Genomic DNA, 18,915 nt, shown 5'->3' with positions numbered 1-18,915 from the left:
ATGTTTTACATCTATTATGAGTTTATCATTTAAGCATATTATGCGAGAGAGGGAGGGCTGAACACAACTCAACACTGGGAAAAACATGAAGGTTCCCATAACAGTAGGTCAGTTACTTAACGCGGGATTCAAAAGAAAAGTAAAGATCGTTCGAAAAAGAAATTAGAAATAGAAAATCGACATCCAGCTTCTGCAGAGCACAGAACAGAGTATACCAGGAATCATCGTTTCTATATTTTTCATGTGGTGACTAATAAATAGGCAAGGCCTTTTAGATATTCAACGATCTCTGATCCACCAAGCTTCGAACTCCCAAATACTCTATCAACGAAAGTAATTGGAACCTGTAAACAATCAAAGCTAGCGTCTCAACACCAAATTAAACAATGAACAATAGGATAATTTTGGTACTGAGAATTGTAGAGAAAATTACAAGTACATCCAGATCTTTTGCACAAATTTTGGAGTATCTCTTACTAATTAGATAATCAGATTCGACCACTTCTCCCTAACAGTTAGTCATGTTCGTATTCAAGCACAAGCAAATAATAACCCCGAACTTGGCGAGATTAAAGGGCTGTAACTTCATCTTTGCTTGGACTGAAAATACGGAACTACAATAGATAATACATGTCTGCTGCTTGGATCACCATAAAACATCACTAAATTTACTTTGAGACTCTTTTATGTACCAAAGCCACTGGATTAGGGTGTGTATGCATCACTTACGAGACATTCTTGTGATTCACCAGCAAGCACCTTTAGCAGTATAAAATTATGATTCTTGGCCAATGTGCACCGCAGAATATAGTTACAAGGTACAATTATGTTGACAAAAGTAAGTCAAATTGCAAGCCACAAATAAAAAAGATTGCACTAGTTACTAAGGGCACATACAGATGACATTCTCCAATACTTAATAACAAATTAACAATACCGTCACTTAATTTGACAGCTGCTTAGGCAGCTTAGCGATCAGAAGAGCCAAAAAACAACCAAAGAAGCCCTTACCTTGTTTTGGTGTATTCATAAGAAGGATGAATTATACCTCTTTAATCTTGTAACCTTTTCTAGAAGCACGGACAATCATCTCCATTTGAAAAACATATCCCTTACTAACACAGCAACTAATAATATCTTCAAGCACTGATTTCCTGTAAAGTCTATAAAGAGAAGAGATAAATCATTCTCAAACAAGTGGAGCAATTAACACTCATCAGTCAACTACTTAATAGCACTTATCAAGTTTCATACCTAAAAGATCCTGTTAGATCAGAAACACCAGGCCATAAAAAGGTTTGTGCAAGAACATTTGCCCCTCTGCTTGTTAATTTGCGCATAAGATTCCATCCATGCACACCACCACCCTTGACATAACGAGTTCCGGTGACTATATCAGCACCAGTTTCTAACTGCTTTCTGCGAAATGTAAATGGAGAATTAAATGGCATAGGCAGATAAGAAATAAGCAAGAAATTATTAGATGGTTTTCTTACCTGATGAAGCTTGGCAAATATTTTGGCTGCAGAAGAATTAAACAAATTAGTAAAAGAAAAGATGTAACAAAAACAAAATTCATTTAAGAAATTTCAAAAATGGACGTTCTAATTCAACTCAGAGTAGGAGACAACAAATGAATAGAGTAATTCTCTCTGACTACAAATTATAAATTTGTCAGATTACCAATTGCATTCATAGACACAGGCATGTTAAAATGACAGGCGAATTAATAAAACATTAAAGCGACATTTCAATCCCAAATAGTAATTTGTTCAGACTTAATTCTGCCGACTTCTTTTTTCAACTTTTTTCTTCTACCACAGTCCTTCTTATTTTCCTTAGTTCAATCATTAGGAACGGCAAACAACGATACAAATCTCAAAGGCACTTACATGGTGTGATAGATCAGCATCCATGATGACAACAAAATTTCCAGACGCATGCTTCAAACCATGAATATAAGCCGTTCCTGGAATGGAATTGAATCAAAATAACAGCTTTTCATATTTTATAATAACTTAAGAGGACAAGGGTGAGGTAAATACCTAATCCCAGCTTAGTAGGCCTGGCTCTTAATAGCTGGAATCACAGAGAGAAAACGCTTAATATAAGATTAGCATTTAGCAGGGACTGAGATAAATATCGATGAAGAAAAGTTTATATATAAAACTCCAACTTCAAGTTGTATATTTCTTACAATCCGATCCTCTCCATAAACTTTCTGCAACTGTTTTACGATATCCTGAGTGCCATCGGGGCTTCCATCGTCCACAACTATAATTTCAAAATCGACGTCCCTAATTGAGGATTGAGCAACCAAAAAGAAACATTCCAAACATGCAAGATCGTTAATCACCATCGAGGAACAGTATAATCAGAATAGATAATGCTCGCTATCTTGAATCATAAAGGAATACACTCTGATTGCCCCGAAACGTAAAAAACCAATCTTAGATTTCCAGAGGTCATGAGTGATGTGCAAATAGAACCAAAACTAAATCAAGAGATGGGAAATTTACCGGAGGTGCTTGAAAATAAGGTAGACGATGAGAGCAATGTTCAGCCGCTCATTGTAAGTAGGAATGATTATACTGTACTTGTTCTTTGGGGTATTAAGCGGCGCTTCCATTCTAATTGTAATCAGCAATTTGGTTCCTCGCTCGTTGTTTCCAGGATCGAATTCTCTGCTTCGTTGTTTCAATTGCCGCAGCCTTTGGCGTAGACGTGTACTTCTAGGGAAAGAGATTTGTTGCAGTGATTCAAAGGTGCGTTTGTACCTATCGCCAGATTCATCTAATGGCTGGCAGAAAAGAGGATGCAAATAATTTGTTCAAAACGGTGTGTAGCGAATCAGCTTCTAACCCCACCTGCCAAACCCCAAAAAAAGTTTTTGGCGCCATTTCTCCCTGAAACTATTCATCAACAAAATTTAGAATTACAGCGATCTCTCAAAGGGGGGGGGGGAAGCTTACAAAACAAGCCCTGACAAGCCCAAAAAAAAAAAAAGGTTTTCGACCCCACTTGCATCTTAGTTCTCCCAATGATCTATTTGCAAATGGCAATCCCATCGAAAGGCTTGGAAGCAAAAAGAAAAGCACTCAGTCTTTCAAGACAAATGATGCTCAACGGAGAAAATTAGCAAACCCATCAGACATATTCGAATTAACCAGAACGGAGAACGCAATAGCGGAAGGTATTCCATACGAGTGAAGAGGAGAGCACTCTCACGCGAGAGTAGAACGCTTCACTCTTCAGCTTCGAACTCAGCAATCAGATCAGGGGAAGGAGACGCCGAGATGCACGACGCTGAGGGAAGGAGGAGGTGCCGAAGCGAGAATGACGGACAAAGAGAACAGAGGTGGGCGGTGAGGAAGTGGCTCGTGAAGTTAGCTGTAGGCCTGGAGCTGAGGCATCGAGCATGAAGTATATTCTGCTTACGCGAGAAATAGGACCGGTAGTAACATATTAGTGGCATGCTAATTTTTCTTGTTAGGTCTGGTTCAAGGGTGGCAGGCCATAGTAATACCATCGGAGAGTTAATATTATAATATCTATTTTACGTGCTTATCAATTTTTTTTTTCAAATTAACTAACATTTTTTATTTACTCAAATTAATTAATTAAGTGTGCATTAATAACCGGAGAAGTATTATGTTTTCCAATGCTCTGGCTGTGTTATGCCGCGGTTAGCCTGCTCGGCGGCATGCTTACCGGGCTGTTTGCAGAGCCCCGTCTAAGTGCACTCTTGTCGGCCGTCAGTATTTATGGTCAAACATATTGCCGAAGGCCTGTTCATCATGGGATGGAATCTCGTGGTCACTTCCATTATATGTGCGGTGACGACGCAATTCATGGTGAAGTTCAGGAGGCTTCTGCCTTGTGGGGCGACGGAGAGACCCGACTGCTTTAGTTGGATGCATTCTTTAATCTTTATTGTTTGTTGGCGGGTCGTATTATAGGATGCTGATTTTGTTGTTCTTACCCTTTTGTCTCTTGCTCCCCGTTTCTTCCCAAGCCTTCTCAGACACGAGTTGTTCGGCTTCCTCTTACTTGGGAAAAAATAAGTTGTATGCTTCTCTCATAGGAAGTTGCCGGCTAACTTGTAATACTCCCTCTCCATAATATAAAATATTGGTTAAATTTTTTCATGAATTAAAAAATAATAGTTAAGTTATTAAATGTGTCCTGAAATAATAAATTTTTTCTAGGTTACCTTTAAATAATATGATTGGAAAGTAATAAAATATTTTCTAAATGCATTTTTATTATCTCTCTCTTATATTTAAAACTTTCTCTTGTAATTAACGGGGACAGAAGTTTAAAAAAATCTTATTAATTACCAGACAACTTTTTATGCTTTGGACCATAATTTCCTTCCCAAGACTTCCTATATCATGAACCAAGGAAAGAAAATAAATACTTCACATCAACTTTGTATAAATTAATAAAATTAGTTAAACTTAATTTTTTTCTTCACAAAATATCAAAATTATTCTCAATAAAAATTATTAGTTCAAAGAATTTGATCAATTAGTTAGAAAATTTTATGTTTATTTAGGAATATTAGGTTAAAAAATTAATGATTCAGACCAAACAATATATTATGAGACACATTTGAGTCCTTATAATAATAAGAACTAAAAAGCGTGTATGCATATATCCTAACACTCTCAAGTCGAAAAAGATTCAAGTATATTTGGAACGCTCAAACCAATGGAAACAAATCAAATTATAGCATGTATATGTGTGTGTGTGGGGACTAAATATATACACTAACTAGTAACTAACATGTTGGCAGTCCCAGCAGGAACCAAAGTTAAAAGCGAAGAGAACATGGTAAATCCCCTCAAAATCAAATGCAGCGCTCCTATTGTGGCAGCGCCTCCAGACATGATGCATCTTCCCATGGTAGAAACGACCCTTCTTGAGATAAATTCTGTCACCAAATATGCATATTATGAATCAAAAAGCGATATACCGGCACAGAACATCTAATTAAAACGAACGTATGGGATGCTGAAAATCTAAACATACTGTCATCCAAAAGAAATATCCACGAAGGAGATTCAGAACTCTGGGATGATCATCACGAACTGAATCTATTCTCTTTGCAAGATCTGCAGATTCAGCTCGAAACTGAACAAGTAAGTGATCTTGAACAAGGGATGCCAAGAGACAACAAGAAAACTAAAATTAAGGAATCTAGACTAGAGCTAGTCCAATCTCATAGTTCAACCAATGTACTCATATCAGTAGATTTTATTATGTACAGCTAGACCATAGTAGTGTCATACATGCAAAGCTATATTGCAAGTGGGAGAATGTACTAAAGCAGTGCGATGAATCCTACTTACCAGCATGGTAATCAAGAATAGACTTTGAAGGACGAGTGTCGTCGTCATAGCTTTTTGTGCACGAACGCAAAACTCTTTGGCTTTTCACTGGTTTCTTTTCACTAAGTTGTTTAAGAAGCATCCGGTACTCGTCCTCGGAGTAAGGCCTCCTGAGATTATCCATGAGCTTATCTCTAAATGCTGTGTGTTTCCGTGCACGGGCTTTTTGTTTCTCCCACCACCGATCCACATTCACCTAGGAAGCAGCAAATAAAGGAATTTATGCAAATCCTACAAACAGTATACATAACGCAAAACAAAGAACAAAAAATTGAAATGAAACAAAAATGATGGATTCATTAAATTTGCGATACGTACAACAGGTTCTGGTTGTTTTATGAGGGGCCTTTTTAAGTCAGGCAGATGGTCGTCTTCATCTTCTTCTTCTTTCACTTCCAAATCCACGTTCGATCGAACATCGGTGCTAAGGGCGAGAGGTTGTTTTGGTTTCCTACCCCTGCGCGTCGTCGCCTTTGGATCCACAATCGTTTGAAGAGGTTGCTTTTGTTTCCTACCTGGTGATTTACGAAGCTGCTCTGCCTCAGAGTTCAAATTAGTATCGATAGAAATAAGACGGGTCCGATCATCAAGGTTCGACTCAGAGCGTGTTGTAGTTGGTAATGTAGAATCCTCTGGTTCCTCCGCTTCGTATTTAATATAGACACCGTCTTCCGGGATGACAAGCGCATAAGATTTTCCGTCCAGCCTCAGATGATCCAAGAAAAACTTATACGGCACATGATCAACATTATCATCAGACACATCGGGTGATACAGCTCTATTTACTTCCAGGAGATGGAGCAACTGGGATTTGACACTGTCGTAGAGGTCATCTAAATAATGCACGACATCTGGGTCGGCCAGTGGATTCTGAACATGCAAAGCTTCGGATAGAGAAGTAAAGAAGCTGAGTTTGTCGTTTCTTGATTGGAGGTTCCTGCTCTTGTTGCGCAGGTGAATAGAAATATCATGGTGACAATCCCAAGACTCGTACTTGATCCTGTCGTCCAATCCCGGTGCCTGTTTGTCTGGATTGGCCGCCATTCCCCGCGCTGCTTTATCAAATTATGACCCCACGCCCTCTGTGCCCTAATTTTGTTTCTTTAATTTTAACCTTAATTTATGAATTAATAGTTTCATAATTAATTATTATTTACACGATCAAACATTAAAACTTAAAAGAAAGAGAAACCCCAACCTTCGCAGCTCCGGCGTTCCCGGGGTACGGTGCTCTCGTGTTGGGAAGGGACCCACTCAACTTAAGCCAAGGAGGACGGGGATGGCGAAGACGAGGACGACTTTCTGTTTAAGTGCAGTAAAAAGAGTTTATCCTTAATTTGATGAAAAGACAAAAAACACTCATGAAGCGGTCAGCGCAAATCGAGACAAAGGTGTTCGGATCACCTTAAAATTATTTTTTTAAAATCAAAACAAATTCTTCAGTATATTTATTTATTTTGTATATCATAAAATTATTTTTAAACTCATGATTTTGTTTCTATCCAAACACCTCTAAATAATATTCCTCCGATCCTATTTATAAATCACTTTTAACATATTATACACACAGATTAAAAAAACCTTAACTTTTATTAACTTTCATTTAAAATTCAACTCTTCAATTTTATTATTATTTAATATGTATTATATGTCATGTATGAGCCAAATAGAATAAAATTATACTCCTCTGGTCCTTAATATAGGACCCAATTCTTGAGTTGGTTTTGGTCCTAAATATAAGATCCATTTCTCATATTTATCAATTTTCTCTAAATTACCCCTATAGATATTCTCTCAACCATAATCAAATAGAAGAAGGAGAGGGGTATTAAAAAAAGATGATTATGGTGTTTTAGGAAAAATGTGTCACTTTTCTTATAATTAACTAATTTACCTAACTTCCTTAATCTAATCAAATTAGTTAAATGGGTCTTATATTAAGGACCGGAGGAGTACATCAATATAAAAAATTTCTTTTAATACTTTATAAATAGGATAAAAAATATCTTCTTTCTATCTTATAAATAAAACCAAAGGAGTAAGAATATTTTAATAAAAAGGCATTGAATTTTTGAAAGTTACTCCTCCGGTCTTTAATATAGGACCCAATTGTTGAGTTGGTTTTGGTCCTAAATATAAGACTTATTTCTCATATTTATCAATTTTTTTCTAAATTACCCCTATATATACTCCCTCAACCATAATCAAGTAGGAGAAGAAGAATGGGTATTAAAAAAGATGATTATGATATTTTAGGACAAACATGTCACATTTCTTATAATTAACTAACTTACCTAACTTCCTTAATCTAATCAAATTAGTTAAATGGGTCTTATATTAAGGACCGGAGGAGTATTATACTTCTTAGGGTGTGTTTGGGTGACACCCCAAACCATGGTTTGGGGAATAATCTACCCAAACAGCCCCTCCAAAAACCAAAACCATGGTTTTGGAAAAAGAAAAATTTTTTTGCTTTTGGAGAAAAAAGGGAGAGTGTGAGGGCCTATATGATATGTATCTTGTTATTTTTTTTATAAACATATTTTTTTATAAATATATTTAATCTTATATTTTATAAATATATATACACATTAATTATTTATTAATTATATTATCTTATGTATTATTAATTATGTGGTAAAAAACATATTATTAACAATTTTATTCCTTCAAATTAAAATATATCATAAAATCTATTTTTTCTGTAATTATCATATTAACTTATGTCTTTTTTTTAGTAATTTGTATATATAAAAAGTGCTTCTGATAACAACTATCCAAACACTCTCACTTCTCAGAATCACTTTTTACAAAATCTATTCTTCACAGAATCTATTTTCCCCAGAATCTATTCTCCAGAATCACTTTTCCAAACCACGGTTTGGTTTCATCCAAACACACCCTTAGTCCGTAATCTCTATGCCCCATTCACGGATCCCGATGCCATTCTGGTCTCGGGACTTCTCGCCGATATTCTTAGAAAAAAGTTCAAAGCCAACTTAAGACATCCCGCCTATCCTTGATGTAAGTCAACTTTCTGAAACTAATATAAAAATTAGTTTAATTTTTAAATTGATTTTAAAAAGGGATAATCCTAATTAAATCAAGTTAAAACACTAAAATTCAAAAGTAGGTCTTCACTTTGTACAAATTCCTAATAAGGCAAATAGACCTAATTAGAGATTTATGAATGTTGTTTAAAGTCCAAAATGCACCTCTTTAATTAAAATGAGTTGTTAGTTCTATATTTTTCTCCTTTACAAATTGTTTTCCTAAAATACGAAAGTTCTTAATCCATAGTAAATGACATGAAATTATAATAATGTTCGCAATTCACATTAATAATTACTCCAATGCGCTAATCAATTTGTAAAAGGTGCCGGTCTGAATAAGGAATCAAATAGTCCATAATTCTTAACTCAAAGGCTTTTCAAATAGTTTCCTATTTATTCATGACAATCGTATGCCTTTTTCCTTTGACTATTTCAGAACAAATTAATTATATATTATGATCCTCCGTCTACACTATTTTACCAATTTTCCAAGTGTACATGTGTGTATATATTATTAAGTATATGAAGGATGGATCAATGTTAAAATTGAGCAAAAATCAAACCCATTGAAAATTAAAATCTAGCATTAACCAACACTGTTAGATTGATTAGAGTGTTGGAGTAATTCTTAATATGAATCAATGATTGTATTATAATTTCCTATTATTTACTAAACATTTACTGTTTTTGTATTTCAAGAAAAGAATTTGTGAGGCAGACAAAGAATTTATGAGAGAGAAAAATATAAAGTCAACCAAAAAAAAGAAAAAAAATCACTCAAATTATAAAGATAACAATTCATTTCAATTATAGAGGGGCATTCTTGACTTTCAAGAACATTTCTAAATTTCTAATTAGGCCTTTAATCCTTATTAGGAATTTGTTCAAAGTATAGGCTTGATTTTAAATTTTGGTATTTCAGCTGGATTTAAATAAGATTCTCCCTTTTAAAAACTTTTATTTAATTTATTTTTTATATTTATCTATTTTTTAAAATTAATTTTTTAATAATAATTATACATGTCAAAAATTTAATTTTATTAAATAATTGTTTTAATTTATACACATAATTAGTAAAAATATTTTAAGAAGATAATATTTATTTATTATTAATGACTAACTAAATTAATATTTTTAATCCGTGCAAGTAAAACGCGGAGCAAGTACTCTGCTAATTTTCTAGCTGAAGTGGCTAATGCAGTACAGCTGAGAAAAATATTGATTAGAACTCACTTGGCTTGGCAATGTAAAACCTGGGTGCATTTAGGAATTAAAAAATCAAAAATTTACCTGCATCTTCCTCTGCAATTTGACATCTCCATCAGCCATTATAGCATCCAATTCACTATTTAAGCAATTGATTGATAACCTGCTCAATCAGACTAATCACGTTCGATTCTGCAACGTACTTGCCTTTACTGATTGTCACTCCAAGAACAGCCACCTGCCAATTATTCCAATCAATGCACTAGTCAGATTCCATTCTAACACACAAAAACACACTGAAACAAACAGGATTTCTAAGGATCGAAAATCAAATACCTGGGACTGCAAGATTTAGAGTCCTTGAAAAAGAGAGAGAGCAAATTGGGCGCTGGGACAGTGCGAAGGGCGGCAAGAAACTGATGAGGAAGACCGAAAAGTGAGGAACCGAGGATAAAGGGAAGCCAACTGCCAAAATCGTCCCCGTTGAGACGCCGCGTTTGATCGAGAAGGAAGATGAAAGAGTTTGTTTAGGGTTGTTGCAGAAGGAGAAAAGAAACCCTTTTGAGCGTCGACTGAATGATGAACCAAGGAAAGAAACGCGTGAAAAAACAGGAAAGATGAATGAGCAGGTCGGCTTTATCTGAACGAAGATTTTTCGAGTGGGAGAAGGGGGAGAGAGCGTAGGAGCATCTGAAGAGTGAAGAATTAATAATTTCATACAAGACACTTGTAACTTCAACAATTTGCTCTGATCTTCGTTGTAGTTCTTATAATTTTAGATGATACTAGCATCTTAATTATAAAATTTAGTTAACTAATTTAAAAATATTAAAAAAATAAATAAATTAGTTATTTATAATAAATAGATATTATTTTTTTAAAAATATTCTTACTAATTAAATGTGTTAGTTAAAATTATTATTGTTATAAGAATTATATTAGAAAAAATATATATAAATATGAGAAAAAATAGATTATGATCTTATATTTAAGACCAAATAAAAGTCAAACAAAGTCTTATATTAAAAACCAGAGGTAGTATTACTTTATGCTTAATATAAGATCTTGTTTGACTTTTATTTTAATTTTAAATATAAGACCTCGATCTATTTATCTCTCATATTTATTTATTTTTTTAAGATAATTCTTCTAATAATAATAATTCTAACCAATAAACTTGATTATTAAGTATATTTTAGGGAAGACGACATATATTTATTGTAAATAACTAATTTAATTTATTTTCTTAATCTACTCAAATTAGTCAGCTAGCACTTATATTTAAGACATGAACTAGAATGTTTTCATCTCTAAAGTTTTTTGTCTAATGAAATCTTAATACTAATAGAAAAAATGATTAAAAAAAGAAAATTACAAAATTTTAAATCAGAAATTTTTATAAAAATATATTATTATTTTCAAAAACTGTTAAATGGGATTTTGTAAAAGCTAAATCAAAGTTAAAATAAAAACAAATTGTATAGATCAAATACTGTGTTAACCTGAAATAAAATGGAAAAGTTATGAAAGTTGAGACAGAACGGAACGTTCCGGGATAATCCTCCGTCCCCTCCTAGTTCCGTTCTTGACCCCACTCGGACGGTCGGACCTATATTGATTGGGTCAGAACAGAACGGGCTGCCTAGAACGAATTGCATACCCCTAATTTCATCCCATTAATATTAAAAGTTTAAAACTATTTCAGTAATTTTTTTTATTTTGATTCAAGATATAAATTGTTTTAAATAATATCAGAAAAATAATACCTATATAATTAAATTTTAATATTCTTTTAGTTTTAAATATAAAATTCATTTTATAAAAAGAATATTTGAAATATATACTTTTGATGGTGGCAGTCAAATTATTAATGCCTTTTAAAAGTGTGCACCTTTAGGAAAATTCGTAGGGGCGCTGTCGCGAAACGGGTAAGGGAGCTATAATCCAAAGTGGATCATAGTGGAAGCTTCTTTCCACAGCTCAGCACTTTTGGGCATTTTCATCAAATTGAGGAACAGATAAAAGGTAGGCATGAATACTACTATTATATTGTTTATGATTAAAAATCAAAGCCTCTCAGCTCAGTGGGATTCTTCTGCCCTTTCCACCGCTGCCACTACCACCAAGCATCCCTCCTATCCTGCTCTTTAGCATTGGGCAACCCAGAAATTGGCCGTTCCTTTTTCTAGAATTTTTAATCCTTAATTGTGTTGCCCATTGACCACTGGGTCCCAGTGACTCACTTTAGTTGGTTTTGACTGTTTTCTTCCTGACAACAATAAATGTCTCCTCCCTCGTCTCCCACTCTCCCATCAGTGTTCATGCTGCAGGAACCAGTGAGTCCCCCATGTCTCCAGCTTGTAAGTTTCTTGCTTCCCCTCTTTGTGTGCCTCTTATCTTCTCACAAAGGTTGCCTTTTTTGCCTTCTGGGAAATAGTAGATATTTCAATTCAATCCATTGTTTGATGGGGATAACTCATTCTTGTTAATGTGTCGGTTATCAACTTTCCATGATAAAAATCATTCCTTGAGGTTCTTTTATTTTCCCAGCTGAATATTCCTCGGAGATCAAAGAGGCTTATATTCCTCTAAAACGGATGACCAGGTGGCTGTTATTCTTGGCCATCTCAGGACTCAGCTGTGCAACTACTGGTCCTGATGTGGAAGGTGTTGTGCACATTTTCTTATCTTTTGTAACTTTATGGGATCACTGGGACCTATTATTTGATGCGAATGTCTGTTCGGGTCATTGACTTTACTATACAGGTGAAGCTTTGTTAGATTTTTTGAAGGTCCTCAATGATTCTAACCATCAGATGACAGATTGGAATAGTTTTCTTGTGAGCCCATGCTTTAGTTGGTCTCATGTCACATGCAGAGATGGACATGTCATATCTCTGTAAGATTAACCATGTCAGAAAGACAAATCTTTAACCTCCCTTTCTTCTTTTCCTAACATACTACTTTTTCTTTTATGTATGTAACCTTTGTAGGAGTTTTGTTAAATGTTTTTGTGATTCAATCATGCCAATGGATCATCATGCAGGAGCTTGGGTTCAAAAGGATTTTCAGGGACACTGTCTCCTTCAATTACCAAATTGAAATACTTGATTACCTTGTAAGTTGGTATTTGTAAGATTCAGCAATACTGCCTCAGTGCTACTGCGCTGGTCCAGCTAATCAGAGAAACCTTGTTTGTCATGGGTAATTTGTTGGGCTAGTGTCTGATTTACCAAGAATAAATCATAAGAACTTCATATAGAAGATTTTCTAATAATTAAATCATGACCTATGGGTTGAGAGGAACTTCCTTTTCAACTTCTTGTGATTTTCATCATCTGTTATAAGCTTAAAAATTGAATTCTAAATACTCATTTCTTGCATACCATTTTACAAATACGATTTGTATGTTAAGAAATACTACTTTCAGTCCTTAATATAAGATCTAATTGACTAATTTGTGAAAATGAAAAAGTTACTAAATTACTTTAAAGTATTTATATTTATCGTTTTTCTCCCAACTAATTTGCCTCACTTATAAATTGAAATATAATCTAATAATATACAATAGATTTCTTCCATGATATTATCTCTTATTAGCCAAATTAATTATTACAGGGAATTGCAGAACAATAGTCTTTCAGGTTTCTTGCCTGATTATATTGCCAAGTTGACACGCCTGCAATATCTAAATCTTGCTGACAATAATTTTAATGGTTCCATACCATCCACGTGGGGTCAACTTTCCTCTCTAAGGACTCTGTAAGGCTGTACTTTCCATTTTTCAGATACTCTTGTCCCTCCTTCTAAGAATTATGGATCATATGAAAGCCTTTTGAGAGATTGAACAATGTATGATTGTAAGTGATGATGGTTATTCAGGGTATTGAAAGGGAATGACTTGTTTGGATTCATACCGGATTCTGTTGAAAATCTCAGTAGGTTATCAGAATTGTAAGAATTTCCATTCTGATGACTTTTTTTTTTTTGTCTTTAGTTTTTGGGATTTCTCCTACCTTGAGTTTGCTTACATCTGTATGCTATGATTTATTATTGACAGGGATCTTTCTTCTAATAATTTAACTGGAACCATCCCAAAGCACCTCTTTTCAATTCCAATCTTCAAGTAAATTTTATTAAAACTTGAATCTCTCTAGTTTTTTGGGATTTACTTAAGATAACTGTATTCTGAAAAAATACATACAATTTGCTTTTTGCTACTTTATCACTTTTCAGCTTTTCAAATACGAACCTTCAATGTGGCTCTAGCTTGGAGCAACCTTGTGCTTCTAATTCAGCTATTCCAGGTTTTTATTTTCATTTTTTCCTTTGTCTTGTGTAGTTTTTGATATTCAAAAAGTTCTAAACCTAAAGTTTACATTTTCCTGTAGCTTCAACCAACAAATCAAAAGTTGCAGTGGCTTTAAGTTTGGCAAGTTGTGGCGCCTTCGGAATTCTATGTTTAGGGGTCATCTTTACATATGTATACCGATTCGCGCAAAGACACAAAAGTGATGTTTTTGTTGATGTTTCAGGTATTTTCTTATAATGCTGGGGTCCTTCTAGTCATTTATCTTCACCGTCCTAATTGGAATATGATTGATATTTTTAACGTGTTCAGAGTCATACTTATTGCATACTTCTGGAAAAACTCTTTGAAAAGTAATATTTGATCAGGTGAAGATGAGAGCAAGATTTCATTTGGGCAATTGAGAAGATTTTCTTTGCGTGAACTTCAGCTAGCCACAAAAAATTTCAGTGAAAGCAACGTGATTGGCCAAGGAGGCTTTGGAAGAGTATACAAAGGAGTACTCTTGGACAACACAAGGATTGCAGTGAAACGCCTGGCCGATTATCATAATCCTGGTGGAGAGGCCGCATTCCAAAGAGAAGTTCAACTTATAAGCGTTGCAGTTCACAGAAATCTCCTACGTTTGATTGGGTTCTGTACAACCTCAACCGAAAGAATCCTTGTATATCCTTTCATGCAAAATCTAAGTGTTGCATATCGCTTGAGAGGTAATAGAACCACACTTTTCTTCAATTCTGGAGTTGACTGACTATATTTGAGTTAAATTCTTGACACTAATTTGTGGATGATGCAATTAGATTTGAAACCTGGAGAGAGAGGTCTGGACTGGCCAACAAGGAAACGTATAGCATTTGGTACAGCACATGGATTGGAGTATTTGCACGAGCAATGTAATCCTAAGATCATACATCGCGATTTAAAGGCAGCAAACATCCTGTTAGATGATGAATTTGAAGCAGTTCTCGGAGATTTTGGCCTAGCTAAGCTGGTTGACACAAGACTGACCAGTGTTACCACTCAAGTGAGGGGTACAATGGGACATATAGCCCCAGAATACTTGTCCACAGGAAAATCATCAGAAAAAACTGATGTCTTTGGATATGGCATAACACTTCTTGAAATTGTGACAGGTCAACGAGCAATCGACTTCTCCCGGCTCGAAGAAGAGGAGGAGGTTCTTCTGCTAGATCATGTAAGATTCTAGTCCATTGTTGTATCTTGAAATGTAAAAACTGTTACTGTTGATGACTCGTTTTCTATGTTCAACTCTGCAGATTAAGAAGCTGCTGAGGGAGAAGAGGATAAAGGACATAGTGGACAAGAATTTGGAGAGCTATGATGTGAAGGAAGTGGAGAGGATTATTCAGGTTGCCTTGCTTTGCACGCAAGGCTCGCCTGAGGATCGACCAAGCATGTCAGAGGTAGTGAATTTGCTGAATGGGGAAGGTTTGGCAGAGAGATGGGCAGAGTGGGAGCTAATGGAAGAGATGAACAATAGAGAAATGTCACTCTTGGCTCACCAATTTGCTTGGGCTGATGAATCTACGCACCATCAAGAGGCTATTCAGCTTTCCTGGGCAAGATAAAAGACACATATATGGTTTTGCAGGACTCTGTTTTGAGAAATGCAAATGCTTCTTCTAAGTCAAGCACATGTACCTTAAATACAGTGTGGTGGATAGTGTTCGATATCCAATGAACCAAAAACCGAAAAAGGAAACTCTTTTCTGTATCAAGCTTTTGTTTTTGGCACAGGTGAGTCGTTGTAGAGGTAGAGTATTAGAGGCAAGGCCTACGCCCTAGTGCGACACACGTATCTCTGTACCTGCCTCGTGTAAACTTGCATCTGTTGCATGTAAGATATTGCCAATCTTCCCTGAACTGAAGTGAGAATAGATAAGGTCTTTTTATATTAATTTGGTTGCTATGTATCTTAATTAAAATAATCCCTGAAACCATTTTTGAACGACATTCTAAAACATTAATATGGAATATAATATACCTCAAAATGCTATAACTTTCGTCTTCATATTTTAAATCGTCAATGTAAAATATAAAAAAAATATATTAATTGCATAGTCAACAACTTTACTTTATTTCAATTTAAATGCATAAAGACCGCTCTAAATTTTTCGTAAATCCATTAACTTGACTATGTTTTTTTGAAATATTTTATCTTCTAGCAATTGAAGCCGTCTTTTTTATATTTTTGACATGCTTTTGAGTTTTAGGTGTTCACAATTTCGAAATAAATCCAAGTTACAGTATATTATCAATTTATTCCGATTATAAATATAAAATATAAAAAATAACAAATCTCATTATTTATTTGTCATAAATGCTATAACTCATTTATAAGATTATTACCATATGTCTAATTCTATGGAAATAGTAACCTAAATGCTTTCAGGATAACTGAGAATCTGACTATCTGAGATAGAACAGTCAACTATTTGGTTAAGTGCACAAAATGTGATCAATACTTAAAATAGACTACATTATTTTCAAATAATATACTTTAGTCTAATTTTTTACATTTTTTTATATTAATTTCGTAATTTGTATGAACATTAATGTTATTTTTATGTTTTTAAATGTTTAAAAAATATTTTTAAATTTTTAGCTTAAATTATTCTACCTTTTGATTTGTTTAATTTTCTTTGGTCAAATGTTTAGATTTAACTTAATTTACAGTGTTGGCACTTGGAAGTTGGAACTATCCTTTTTTGACGTCGGTTGGCACTTGGAGCTTGGAAGTTGGAAGTCAAAAAAAATTTTCTCGTTGAGACTGTGTGGACTTTGGAGCCATTGCGCGCAAAAGGTAGTGGTGGTACTCCAGTGATTTCTAGGGTTTTTAGTTCTGTGTAGCTTGTAATCGTTGTTGTCGAAATCGATGCCTCGAAGCCTGTCGCGCTCTCCGTCGTACAGGAGGAGATATTCTCCGTCCCCTGTGGGTCACCGTCACAGCCGTAGAAGCCGCAGAGATCGGAGCCGCTCGCCCTATTCCAATTCTACCCGGACCAGGTTTTCTTTTTATATCTTGCTGCTCCTAGTCCAAGTTTTCTGTAAAGCCTCGACCTTTGTTTAGCTACAATGATTGGATTCCTTGTTCCCCTTCAACTCAGATGATGTTTTATCTCTTAACATCATATAAGAAACTGACTGTCATTATTCCACAGAGACGGGTTCGGGTTCGAAGTGCCCGTCCCTGTGTTGGCTTTCGTATTAATTTTGAAAATTCTTAGTTTTGGTAATTTTCAAGTGGAGTCTGGATCTGCTGTTTGATTGCAGGCGAAGAAGTCGCTCTCCGAGTCATAAGCGTCGGAGAACACGGTCTCCAGCTCATAGACATCGTAGGAGACATAGAAGTAGGAGCTCTTCACTGTCTCCACTACCTAAATCTCGCAGTTCTAGCCCTGTTTCAAATGAGCATAAAGCTGCCTCTGACAAACTGAAAAAAGAGGAAGAAGAAAAGAAAAGGTAAACTTCCTGATTCATGCGCCATTTTTTGTGATCTCCCTTCACAAAACACTTGGATACTTATCATGCCTATGAGATTGTAATTCATTTTCTCAGCATAACTTTGGTTAATGAAAGGCATATATGTTCATCATAGGCGAGAATCTTCCATAGAGGCCGTACTTGAGCCTGGTGCATCGAATTTGTAAAGCGTTAACTGAGTTTAATTATTAATGTCATGTTTATGGTTGATCAACTAAAAAGATGCCAGCAGGTTAACTTGATTAAAAAGTCCAGTTTGGTGTAAGGAGTTATGTTTATCACCGAGGCAAAATTTTGCCGCTGGTGGTGAGAATACACTAAATGAGTAAATTATTGGCATTATAGTTTGAAGATAATAGGTTTACAGCAACTTATGTCTAAATCAATTCCCATTTTTGCTTGTGCCAGATGCGTGATTCACTTTGAAAATGCAACTGCTTAAATTCTTCTCTACTGGCTTTTCTGAAGGAAGCTACTGCGTAGTACAATGTTTGTTATATATGATGAACAATTGGTGCGAAGTTTATCTACTGTTCCATAGGAAACTGCATATGTATGGATCAGGAACTTGTTAGAGGTATGCCTTATAAGCGTAAGCTCATCTTTTCCACGTTAATGGAGTGACCTGGTTGAAAACTTGAAATCAAGTATGAAAATTAAGTATTCATTCTACTCCTGTTGTGTTTTTCCATTGTCACCTGGGACTAGGAAGCTGATGTAATTATGATTTGCTTCTAGCTCTTTATTCTTCATCAGCAGCCGCTTATCTTCTTGAACATCTGCACTTTGTAACAGGCGTCAGCATGAGGAAGAATTGAAATTATTGGAAGAGGAAACTGCACTGAGACTTGAAGAAGCAATACGGAAAAATGTCGAGGAGAAGCTAAGTTCAGAGGAAGTGAAGTTAGAAATAGAAAGGCGCATAGCAGAGGGTGTGAAGAAATTGTTTGATGATGTTGAAGCTCAACTTGAAAAAGAAAAGGAAGATGCCCTCAGTGAAGCTAGAAGGAAAGAAGTAAGTATAGCAGGCTATTGATACTGCATATAACATAGCCTTGCATCATCAAGCGTCATAATCGCTGCATTTTATAAATTGAACGTGAATAACTAATGCATTATAATGCAACCTGCGCCCTGGGATACCTTCAAGTATCATAATACGGTTTGGCAAGGTTATCGTATCCTCTGGAAAATCACTTGCCATTCGACTTTGATGATGTAATTATGTTGTTTTACAGGAACAAGCTCGTAAAGAGAGAGAAGAGCTGGATATGATGCTTGAGGAAAATAGGAGGAGGGTGGAAGAGGCTCAGAGAAGAGAAGCTCTAGAGCTGCAGCGGAAGGAGGAGGAACGTCAAAGGGAATTAGAGATGATTAAGAGGCAGAAAGAAGAGGCTGCTTGGAGAAAGAAACTTGAAGATGAGCAGGAATATGCCAATCGAATGAATTC

General features: G+C 35.2%; 4 protein-coding genes across 4 annotated transcripts; 2 read left to right on the top strand and 2 right to left on the bottom strand.

Annotated features, from left to right (window-relative positions):
- Positions 1 to 216: 216 nt before the first annotated feature.
- LOC114724014 (dolichol-phosphate mannosyltransferase subunit 1-like) lies at positions 217 to 2,729 on the bottom strand. The gene is made up of 8 exons (XM_028910288.1): positions 2,520 to 2,729; positions 2,198 to 2,297; positions 2,046 to 2,079; positions 1,893 to 1,969; positions 1,497 to 1,522; positions 1,255 to 1,419; positions 1,049 to 1,163; positions 217 to 344 (listed from the first exon to the last, which is right to left on the bottom strand). The coding sequence occupies exons 1-8, from the start codon at positions 2,627 to 2,629 to the stop codon at positions 240 to 242; spliced, it is 732 nt and encodes a 243-aa protein (XP_028766121.1). The 5' UTR covers positions 2,630 to 2,729; the 3' UTR covers positions 217 to 239.
- A 2,138-nt stretch (positions 2,730 to 4,867) lies between these two features.
- On the bottom strand, positions 4,868 to 10,020 carry LOC114724011 (uncharacterized). The gene is made up of 7 exons (XM_028910285.1): positions 9,989 to 10,020; positions 9,737 to 9,890; positions 6,592 to 6,695; positions 5,712 to 6,507; positions 5,355 to 5,589; positions 5,035 to 5,117; positions 4,868 to 4,936 (listed from the first exon to the last, which is right to left on the bottom strand). Exons 4-7 carry the CDS (start codon positions 6,435 to 6,437, stop codon positions 4,868 to 4,870), a joined length of 1,113 nt encoding a protein of 370 aa, XP_028766118.1. The 5' UTR covers positions 6,438 to 6,507; positions 6,592 to 6,695; positions 9,737 to 9,890; positions 9,989 to 10,020.
- A 1,746-nt stretch (positions 10,021 to 11,766) lies between these two features.
- Positions 11,767 to 15,823, top strand: LOC114724010 (probable LRR receptor-like serine/threonine-protein kinase At5g63710). The gene is made up of 12 exons (XM_028910284.1): positions 11,767 to 12,012; positions 12,203 to 12,319; positions 12,419 to 12,551; positions 12,699 to 12,770; positions 13,271 to 13,414; positions 13,535 to 13,606; positions 13,713 to 13,778; positions 13,889 to 13,959; positions 14,044 to 14,187; positions 14,330 to 14,671; positions 14,762 to 15,156; positions 15,239 to 15,823. Exons 1-12 carry the CDS (start codon positions 12,000 to 12,002, stop codon positions 15,548 to 15,550), a joined length of 1,881 nt encoding a protein of 626 aa, XP_028766117.1. The 5' UTR covers positions 11,767 to 11,999; the 3' UTR covers positions 15,551 to 15,823.
- Positions 15,824 to 16,763: 940 nt separating this feature from the next.
- LOC114724017 (uncharacterized protein At1g10890) lies at positions 16,764 to 18,910 on the top strand (the record flags this gene model as incomplete). Its single annotated transcript, XM_028910292.1, has 4 exons — positions 16,764 to 16,988; positions 17,256 to 17,444; positions 18,261 to 18,480; positions 18,704 to 18,910. Coding segments are annotated over exons 1-4 (747 nt in total), but the record flags the coding sequence as incomplete, so codon positions are not given.
- Positions 18,911 to 18,915: the final 5 nt, after the last annotated feature.

This window comes from Neltuma alba, unplaced genomic scaffold, assembly GCF_004799145.2.
Source record: "Neltuma alba isolate B1F8T4 unplaced genomic scaffold, ASM479914v2 tig00012164_pilon, whole genome shotgun sequence".
NCBI classification, from domain to species: domain Eukaryota; kingdom Viridiplantae; phylum Streptophyta; class Magnoliopsida; order Fabales; family Fabaceae; genus Neltuma; species Neltuma alba.
Note: the sequence above shows the minus strand (reverse complement) of the source record. Positions and strands in the feature narration are given on the sequence as shown.